The sequence below is a fragment of the Barbus barbus genome (genome assembly GCF_936440315.1).
Source record: "Barbus barbus genome assembly, chromosome: 42".
NCBI lineage: Eukaryota > Metazoa > Chordata > Actinopteri > Cypriniformes > Cyprinidae > Barbus > Barbus barbus.
The window spans coordinates 21,697,941-21,708,478 of NC_136720.1; the positions used below are offsets into that span (position 1 = coordinate 21,697,941).

The 10,538-nt window shown below is 34.1% G+C and overlaps 1 protein-coding gene across 2 annotated transcripts in view; it reads left to right on the forward strand.

Annotated features, from left to right (window-relative positions):
• The window catches only part of LOC306861580 (cyclin-dependent kinase 17-like), a 51,601-nt gene that overhangs the window by 39,420 nt on the left and 1,643 nt on the right, over positions 1 to 10,538 (forward strand). For both annotated transcript variants that reach the window (XM_079403943.1, XM_079403944.1), the window contains 13 exons: positions 414 to 547; positions 2,089 to 2,214; positions 3,630 to 3,686; positions 5,167 to 5,281; positions 5,395 to 5,489; positions 5,579 to 5,641; positions 5,774 to 5,897; positions 6,823 to 6,943; positions 7,036 to 7,133; positions 8,422 to 8,527; positions 8,813 to 8,855; positions 9,047 to 9,137; positions 9,234 to 9,311. In XM_079403943.1, the coding sequence (XP_079260069.1) occupies positions 414 to 547; positions 2,089 to 2,214; positions 3,630 to 3,686; positions 5,167 to 5,281; positions 5,395 to 5,489; positions 5,579 to 5,641; positions 5,774 to 5,897; positions 6,823 to 6,943; positions 7,036 to 7,133; positions 8,422 to 8,527; positions 8,813 to 8,855; positions 9,047 to 9,137; positions 9,234 to 9,311 (1,251 nt within the window). The remainder of the gene's footprint in view (positions 1 to 413; positions 548 to 2,088; positions 2,215 to 3,629; positions 3,687 to 5,166; positions 5,282 to 5,394; positions 5,490 to 5,578; positions 5,642 to 5,773; positions 5,898 to 6,822; positions 6,944 to 7,035; positions 7,134 to 8,421; positions 8,528 to 8,812; positions 8,856 to 9,046; positions 9,138 to 9,233; positions 9,312 to 10,538) is intronic.

The window sequence follows — 10,538 nt, forward strand, 5'->3', positions numbered from 1 at the left end:
ATAATCATTTAATTTAACAGATTTATTATTTAATTATTTTTTAATCATTTTAAATATAATAATAATGACAATCATTCATATACATTTATTAAGGCCTTTTTTTTGTACCTTAGTTTAAAAATGTCCAAAAATGTATTTAATTTAACCCAAATATTCCATTTTATTTTTTCAGAATAAATAAAATTCAGTATAAAAGATAAAATGAAAATGATCAAACATGCATTATTTTATTGCATATTAGTGTTAAGTATAGGGGAACTATTCTAAGTATTGGGATTCGGGTGTGTTACGAGTATATGCCCTAACAAAACTTCCCAGAAACCCTTTCCATAGCTCATCTGTTAGAACAGCAGCGTCTCGTGCCACACATATCACACATTTTGATTTTCTAACCTCCTCTTCCTCTCTCACAGACATTGTTCATGAGAATCTGAAGATGGGTTCGGATGGAGAGAGCGATCAGGCCTCAGGGACATCCTCGGACGAAGTGCAATCACCCACCGGCGTGTGTCTCCGCTCCAGAAGTCATCGGCGCATATCCATGGAGGTAAGACAGACCGCGTGTGGCCATAAATTAATCAGCAGCACAAACCTGCCACACGCTCACTTATTCACAGGAGGAGGCAGAAAGCGTGCGTGTGTTACCCTGAAAGCTTCAGACTAGGTGATGTGTCACTACTGAGAGCTTTATTTTTGGCCTTGGGTAGGTGGAGGGATTCCTCTGGTGTGTTTTCTTTCTCATCTTTTCCTATTTTCTCCCACGTCCTTTTAGTCGGCTTTTCTCTTCCCCTTCCTCTTTGCTGAAACGATCTCAAGAAATCTGGAGGTTTTGTGGGTAGGTGCAGATGTTATAAGAGGAATGCCTGCAGTTCGAGAACTCTCAGGTGTTAAATGTCAAGTTTTGAAGATTTTGAAGACAGACACAACAAATTAACATTTTGTAAATCAAAGCAGTTTCTTTTTTGTCAGTACGGTTTGGTTATGTCTAGGCTATTAGAATATGTAGTCCTGCCCATTGTGAATTCTCATTGGTCCAAAATCCCACTCCTATAACTATGTATTATACATCAAATATGTTCTGATTGGCTGTGATTTGATGCCTCATGGTTTTCGTTTCCTGTGAGTACAGAAAAATCACTGTAAACAGGCGTCACATTTGGTTCATACTGTCAGACTGATTTTCAAATCATATACATCTGTGTCTGTCTGTCGAGGTTGGGCTGCTGTAAGATATTAATAACTGGCTTTCTGTCATACCGCATACAAGGATCTGAAAGGAATGGCTTTTTTACTTGCTCCTTCCATTTCCACTTTCTATACTTTTCTCTACAGTACATTGTTAAAAAGAGGGTTTGAATAACACTTAGAGGATTTTGAAATACAAAAACTACTTTTTAAAATCAGAATTAACCTGAATACATCAAGACATTCACGTCACACTCTTGCTACATAAAGCGTTTAAAGCTTCTTATTCTGGGGTTTTAATTGCAAACCTCAGTCCAAACTAGTTATTTGGCCATGTGTTCTTTTCTCCCTCTGTGTCCGGTGCTCTTTTGCCCCCTGCTGTATGAATTGGGTTACTGCAGCTACATGCACAGTTTAAAAGCCTGTAGATATCATTTAATAATGTATAGGTGAATCTCATGAGGTGTCAGGTCACATTCTACTTTTTATATGGTGTTAGTTTCTTTCTTTCTAGATCTTTAGTTTCAGACTGTACTTGTACACAAGTATTGGACTGATGTGCTGCTCAATGAGATTATATCATGCTGAGCGCGTCTCTAAAAGTAGCCTGTGGGTGGAGAGAAAAGCCATGTGAGAGAGAGAGATGTAAATGCAGGAGATTCAAAGCGTGATGGAGGGTTATTTATGGAAGATGCTAATGCTCTGGTTTGAAACGGCTTTGTAAAGTCATGCTATCTTATTTAAAACAAGCACACACACGCTGCTCTTCGACGAGACGCACATCCCAAATGAATAGTCACCAAGCATCAATTATTAATCTGATTCCTACTTTGATAAGAACTGAGCTAATTTTGTCCCTCGCGACTGACTTGTTTGCATATGTGTGTGTGATTTGATTCTCAGGACCTGAATAAACGCTTGTCTTTGCCTGCTGATATCCGGATTCCTGACGGTTACCTGGAAAAGCTGCAGCTGAGCAGCCCAACGTTTGACCAACCCCTCAGCCGACGGTCACGTAGAGCCTCGCTGGTGAGTTTGCGTGAATAAACTTTTATAAAGATTTAACGACATTAAAAGGTAGTTTAACTTCTAATGCCGTCATATTTGTCCCATACTAGTCTTAATTATGTGTTTGTGCTTTCTATAAGCCACATAATCATGACGCACCTCCTCACTGAAATAGCATTTTATCTCAGATGTAAATAAATCACGTTTCATATGCCGTGCGTCTCTTTGTTTGAGCATGATGGGATATCTACCTAGCAACCATGCTGCATAGCAACACAACTCGACATTAAGTTTCTCTTTTGCCATCAATGGCTGTGGGATCATGGTGTTCAAGATGAATAAATCCCACATTGTGTTTGAAACAAAAAGGTTTATGTAGATTATTCACCCTCGTGTTGCACCAAATCCATTTGACTCTTTTTGCGCCTGTCTAAGGTGTTTTTAGTCATCAATGCAATGAAATCATACAATAACCACGGTCTGTCAAACGCCAGTGTTGCTAATGTTTAATCAAAGCTTGTAATGCTTTACAAGCTTTGATTAAAAGTTTTAAAAATAATAAAAAAATGTAATGTGTAATATGAAGTCCATACGGCTTTTGCACTATATGGTAAGTTTTCAGAAGCTGTGCAATGACTTTGTGGGCCACTATTGGTTACAAAATGTGATCTAATCAAATCAGATTTGAGAAGTACAGTGAATAGCTCGCACAAAACTATCGTATCATGCCTTTATAAGACTCATATGAGAATAGAAATAGTGCACAAGCCAAAGGGGAAACTTTTAAAGTGATTTTTTGCAGGTTTTGAGCTCCATGATTAAAAGAAATGGGTTTGGAATGGCATGAGTGAGTAAAGGACATTTTTAGCTGAGCTGTTTAAGAGTAAAAGATTATGCCTGAAGGATATTCAGCTCTTGTTAATGAGTCCACAGTCCACAGCAAGCTTTTCAAAACAACAGACTGCAGCAGATAAACCCGGCCCGTGAACGAGAAACCCAGTGTGTCGCTACAAACATTGTGTTGTACTCTCAGTTGAGCACAAAGACACGTACCATGTTCTTTGTCTGTTGGCCGCATATGTAGGGGGTTTTGCATGTGAAAAGCCCCCTGCTTTTGCGTCTGGGTTTCTTGGCATCCATTGTTCTTATCTGTCATCCGTCTATGTCGTCCCTACCTCCAACCCTCAATGTGTGTGTAAAGGAGAGGGGGTTTATGTTGGCGTTCTGGTGCCCCCTGGTGCCCATGGGAGTCTGAATACTGTGTGTGATTAATGGCTTTGTCTGGGAAATGATTTTGGCTGCAGATATCAGAGACAGCGAGCAACACTCCAGACACGTGTTTCTCACTGATAAGGTCTGTTGAACACATGCAGGCCTGTTCAGCGTTAACCAGATCACATTAATGAAACAATCTCTCTCCTCCTCTCGTTTTATAGTCAGAAATCGGCTTTGGGAAACTAGAGACCTACATCAAACTGGACAAGTTGGGAGAGGTACGATGAGTCTAGTTCTGACCTTTCATCATTGTTTTGCCCTGTCAGAAAAGTGCATTTAAAAGTCATTAATGGATGATGCAACAGAAGTCTCGGACTTTCACATCACACAGAAGTTTTCATTAACTGATACCATTATAGGAATACTCTGTTTGCAGGTGTTTCTGCCATTGGATTTATCCCATAACTGAACATGTTCAATAATAAGGGGGTTATTGAGATGATCTTGGTCATTGATGGCAGTCTTCTAATCATTTGACTGTACATAAGATATTTTACTATTGTTTGGTTTTTTTAGACGTAATGTTTATTATATTTAATCTCATCCAAAATAAAAGTTTGTGTTTAAGAAATATATATAATATATATTTATATTTATAAATATAAACACTACACACACATATATTATCTCAACACAAACTTTTATTTTTGATGCGACTAATCGCAATTAATCGATTTGACAGCACTAAATCACACACAATATTTTTTCTATTAGTACTATTTGTCTTTATTTTTTAGTTTTAGTTTTACAGTAGGGACATAATATTTATTTATTTTACTTTTTTAAACCGATGTGTGACTGTACAAAAGATTTTTTTAAAGTATTTATTTAATTTTTTTTTACTTCTACTGTAGGTGTCTAGTATTCATTCGTTAATTATTTTTTTACTGTATGTATTTATTTATTAGCATAAAACTTCTGTGATTATACTTAAATTATTTTAAAGGTGCTGTATGTAGGATTGACTAGGTATTGCATTCCAAATTCAAAATATTGGAGAGGGTTTTTTCACCCGGCCCCTCCTCCTCAGATTTGAGCACACACAGGTTGCCAGATTAATGACACCAACAGTAACGAGCGCACATGACAATGAATGAAATGAAATATGCTGTGTTTTCCGCCAACTGGCAACCCGGCGTGCCGAAAAACAATTGGGTAAACTGGCAGTGGGTGGGTTTCACAAACCATAGCAAACAGACATTCTGGGCTGGAACGCACATTTTCAAAGGAGAATAACTGACTGTAGCATTGTTTTTCAGATAAACAAGTATGTTAACCTAACATGTTTCTTAAATATCTGCAAACATATTATGGTATTTTTATGCTTTAGTAGAGTCAAAATCTTACATACAGCACTTTTAAGTACTATTTTTTTAAGTTGTGCTCATAATGCATTTATTTCTTTATTTAGTTAGTCGGTTAGATAACTTTATTTTTAACCAATAACGTTGGTTGATTCTTGTCAGGAAATGATTTATCCATTACGTACATCCCTAATGTAAAACTTGTGTGACTGACATTTTTCAGACAATTGTTTCGGGGTTTTTTTTAGTTCTACTGTAGGGATGTAATATTTATTAATTCATTAATTTTACTACAATAACATTGCTTGATACTCTGTAAATGACTAATCTGTTGCTACATACCTCGTGACTTTTTGCATTCTGAAATCTAATCATTGCTATAATTGTGTTATAGGGGACGTATGCCACCGTTTTCAAGGGGCGGAGCAAACTGACGGACAACCTGGTAGCTCTGAAAGAGATCCGGTTGGAGCACGAGGAGGGCGCTCCATGCACAGCTATTAGAGAGGGTGAGGAGTCTCTCTCTGTCTCTTTCTCTTCATCTCTCCTCAAAACCCCTTTGGATGCCTAGATACTGATGTTGATATTGCCCTGATCGATCTTGCCATTTTCTCTATTTCAGTGTCATTATTGAAGGATTTAAAGCACGCCAACATCGTCACGCTTCATGATATCGTCCACACGGACAAATCCCTCACTCTGGTCTTTGAGTATCTGGTGAGTGAACGTCTCATGCTGCTACTCTCATTCTGATCCATTTGCTTCTTGCTCTATTTATTCATTTGTTCTCTGATGGCTTCCTGCAGGATAAGGATCTGAAGCAGTACATGGACGACTGTGGAAACATCATGAGCATGCACAATGTTAAGGTCAGTCCCGTGTCTGTTTATTCTACACCAAATGGATTTAACAAAATATAGTTGGTTTGTTGGTATTAGTGCAATGCAACACATGAAACATTGTTTCTGGTCTTCTAACCTGTAGTCCATGTGTGCTTGTAGATTTTCCTGTTCCAGATCTTGAGAGGACTGGCGTACTGCCACAGACGCAAGGTCCTGCACCGGGACCTGAAACCACAGAACCTGCTCATCAATGAGAGGGGTGAACTCAAACTGGCAGACTTTGGTATGTTTAGCACTATGCTGTCAAGGAAATGATATTCAGAATCTATTCAGTTATACTGTATATTACACCATTGAGTGCTTTATTTATGTGTGTGTGTGTATGTATGTATGTGTATATATGTGTATATATGTGTGTGTATGTATGTATGTGTATATATGTGTATATATGTGTGTGTATATATATATATATATATATATATATATATATATATATATATATATATATATATATATATATATATATATATATATAGTTATATATATATATATATATATATAGTTATATATATATATATATATATAGTTATATATATATATATATATATAGTTATAGTTTATTTAATATTGTTTATTTAATATTTAAAACTAAGATTTGATAAAATCTATTTTAATATACATTTGTTTTTACAAGTTTTTAAATGGTATGTACTTTATTTTTCATTAATTCCTATAATTCATTACTTTTCATCAATTTGAAATTTATGTACTAACTTTATTATAAATTTCAATTGTATACAATGAGTTTTATATGTATTTTAACAAATACATACATATATAAAAAGTTATGTAATTTGTTTTTCATTAATAATACATTTTAATGTATTATAAATGTATTAATTTACAAATGTATTAATTAAGTTTTATTTTATTCTTCATATAAATACTAGGTGTAATTTCAAATGTATGTAAATTTTACTATATATTTTGTGGACTATATATGGTGCCGTTATATATTTTTTATATTATAATATTAATGTTCAAAATATGGATTTAACTTTACATCATATGTAATTTATTTTTATTATTAACATATAGTATACATTTATTTAACTTTTTTTGCTATTCATAAAATGTATATGATTCATTCAGCATATATAATTTATTTTTTAAGTAAAATAAAAAAATGTTTTTTTGTTTGTTTGTAGGTCTGGCACGAGCCAAGTCGGTTCCCACTAAGACATACTCTAATGAGGTGGTGACCTTATGGTACAGACCTCCTGATGTACTACTGGGATCCTCAGAATACTCCACACAGATCGATATGTGGTGAGTGATGTCTCCTTTACATTCATCATTTACATGCAGTCCTGTCTTGTATGCTCTGTCTTATCCTCTCTCCATCTCTCTCTCTGCCTCAGGGGTGTTGGATGTATATTTTATGAAATGGCTGCAGGTCGGCCGCTGTTCCCAGGATCCACCGTTGAAGATGAGCTGCATCTAATCTTCAGATTACTGGGTGAGCGAACACACACACGCACGCACACACTCACACCCAGCTCTCCAACTAAATGATTCAATTCAGAGCCTGTGTGATGAAACGCACACTTCAACTCCAGACATTACGACATTTAAACACACAGTCACACCAGATGTGTCATGGTGTTCAGTCTCAGAAGTGCTTCTCACCTGCTTTAAAAACAAACTGCAACCATCTGAGCTACCATGCTTACACACACACACACACACACACACGCACTTTTGCATGGAAACTGTGAGATCACATGGTAGGTTAACACAGTTCAGCTGAAATCCTGTCCTGCTGACACTCACCTGATGTGTTTTAACTGTGCATCCTGGAGTGTGGAACTATCTCGAAAAAAAAAAAAAATTTTAAGCTGTAGCTCAAACAGTACTGCATGGTTCTAACAATGCTAAGGTCATGGGTTCGATTCCCAGGGAAAGCATGAACTGATTAAAAAAGGTATTCAATGCAGTGGAAGTTGTTTTAAATAAAAGCATCTGTTAAATGCATAAATGTAAATCATATTTTAAGCAATTTATGGGCTTTCCACTGCTTAGAAATAGAGAACTTGAAATAATCAATTTAGAAAAAATAGTTGTATTAAGTCCTGGTAAAGTTGTGGAAATCCTTAAGAACATAAACATTTATGGAAATTTCTTTTACATTTTTCCCTCATTATCACAGATTTCTTTTGCTAGAGATTAGCTCTTGCTATATCTATAAAATTATTTAAAAAAGTTACATTAAGTACATTTCAAATGTAAACTTATACATACAGTACTACACCTCTTCCATGATAAACATGTTTTTAATTCATGAGTTTAAGTAGTGTAGCATGTTATTTTATAATATAATTTAAATATACATTTTATTTTTTATATATATATTAAAATCTTTTTTTTTTTCTAAATAGGCCTACTGAATTAAATACAGAAAGACCATGATCAAAAGGGATCCACAAATTTAATTTCTGTAAAATCCAAAATGTGTCTTCAGTACCTGAATTGGTATGAATGTACATTATATCAATGCTTATTAACATGTTTTATAATTTAAATAATAAACCTATAATAAATAATTTTATTATATTCATATATTTGTATTAATATATATAAATTATTATATTAATATATTTGATTTATTTACTTATTATTCACTTATTATTGTAATCTTCCCATAATGGAAGCAAATAAATATAAATATCATGCTAAATATATGCTATACGAAGACAGGCTCTAAAGTATAAAGTGTTGAATGGATGTTTTGGCTTTGTGTGAAACAGGTACACCTACAGACGACAACTGGCCCGGCATCTTGTCCATCGAAGAGTTCAAATCCTACAACTTCCCCAAATACAAGCCTCAGCCCTTCATCAATCATGCGCCCAGGTACCTGCACTCGATCTGTGTGTCTCTCCAGCTACTGCTTTGCTGTTTGATGCAGTGTGTTTGCGGTGGCCACACAGAGCAAATGACCATGACCTCAAAGCCTGAGTGTGCGGATGCTGCTGTGGGAAAGTGTGTGTGTTCTTGTGTATGTTAGAAAGCTGTGTGCCAGTAAAGCAGGATATCCTGTGGAATTTCTGAGGTTGCTTCCTTCCTTACGTTTGCCAGTCTAATTTGTCAACCTGCCGATGGTCACATCTCACTCCCTCCCCCTCTTCCCATCTACAGGTTGGATACTGAAGGAATAGAGCTGTTATTGTCCTTTCTAAGGGTAAGAATGTGCCAGAACAATGGATTGCATTAAATACACACAAAAACAATTGTTAATGATTTTCCATCTTTTCCATCTCATGAACACACTTTATTTTTCATTAACCCTTTTCAACCATTATGATAACTTAAACTACCCTTTATCAATCTTACTAGGGTTTCATCCTTTATTTATTTATATTTTCTCCATAGTATGAGTCCAAGAGGAGGATCTCTGCAGATGAATCAATGAAACACTCCTACTTCAAGAGTCTGGGCATGCGTGTGCACACACTGCCAGAGAGTGAGTGTCTTTACACACACACACACACACACATATATATACATCACATAATCACTCATTTGTCCTCATTCTCATGATATTGCTGTGCTTGTGCAGACATATCCATATTTACACTGAAGGAAGTGCAGCTTCAGAGGGACCCCGGTTACCGGAACTCCTTGTACCCAGAGACAGGTGTGTGTTTGTTTTATACATGTTTTTATGTTCAGATACTCTTAGTCAGTCAGTATGGGTCAGTGTCAGTTGTGTCAGTAGTTTTGGGAACTGACACTAGGTGGCGATGATCGTATAGACCAATATCTGTTGAACAGGTTGGTTAATGTGATTGTATTTAGATTTGGGCATTATTTAAAATGATTAAACAATTTTTAAATAATGTATAATTAAGGTTAACTGATACCTGTGACCACCTGGTGGATTAACAGACGTGCTATATGCCAACAAAATCATGACAATAGCACTGTCAATGGATTTGATAATGCATTGTCTTGAAAGAGATAGTCTATAAAAAAAAAAGGAATCAATAAATAAATGAGTTAAATGTTATGTAAAATAAGTGAAATTGCTATTTCTTTGATTTACAATATGGTTTATAAATCATATATAATGAATGTTATATTTCAATAAATTAAATGATCAAATAATATTGTAAAATTGTTTATTTCATAATATTTAATAAATATCTTAAAATATTTCAAAAAATATTTTTGTAAATATATTAGTTATTTAAATTTATAACAAAGTAAAAATGTCCTAAAATGTAATATATTTTATACATAATATTTTTTTACATTATTTTGTAACCTCTAATGCTTTGTGCTCTTATATATTAACAATACAATTAGTGTGTAATAACTAAATATATTTTCTAAATTATATAAAAAATACTATAAGAATAATGGGACCTTTTTGGGTTCATGTTGTACTTGTTTATTATATCAGTTTTGTAAATTTAAAAAAAAAAAGTTATATAGTGTACCTTTTAAAATTAATTGCATAAATTAAAAAAGCATTATTTTGTTTGCTTGTACACCGTGGTCTGTCCTCTAATAATATAACTAAATTATTTTATAACTAAATATGTATTTTAAATTAATTATGTATTTAAAATATTTGAATTATTTTGTAATGTTGCACACTTTCTCTCCCATAGTAATATTACTAATATATTTAGACTAACTAAAGAAATATTTAAAGTTACAAAAAAAAGATAAATAAAATATTTAGCATTTTTTTCTCTGTTCTAATAATATAGCTAATATATTTTAACTAAAGATATATTTTAAATTAATTATATGTAATTTTTAACAACTCTTTTGTAATCTTGTACACCGTGTTCTCTCCTCTATATAAAGCTAATGTATTTCTTAACTGAATATTTAAAATTATTTTTTATGAAAC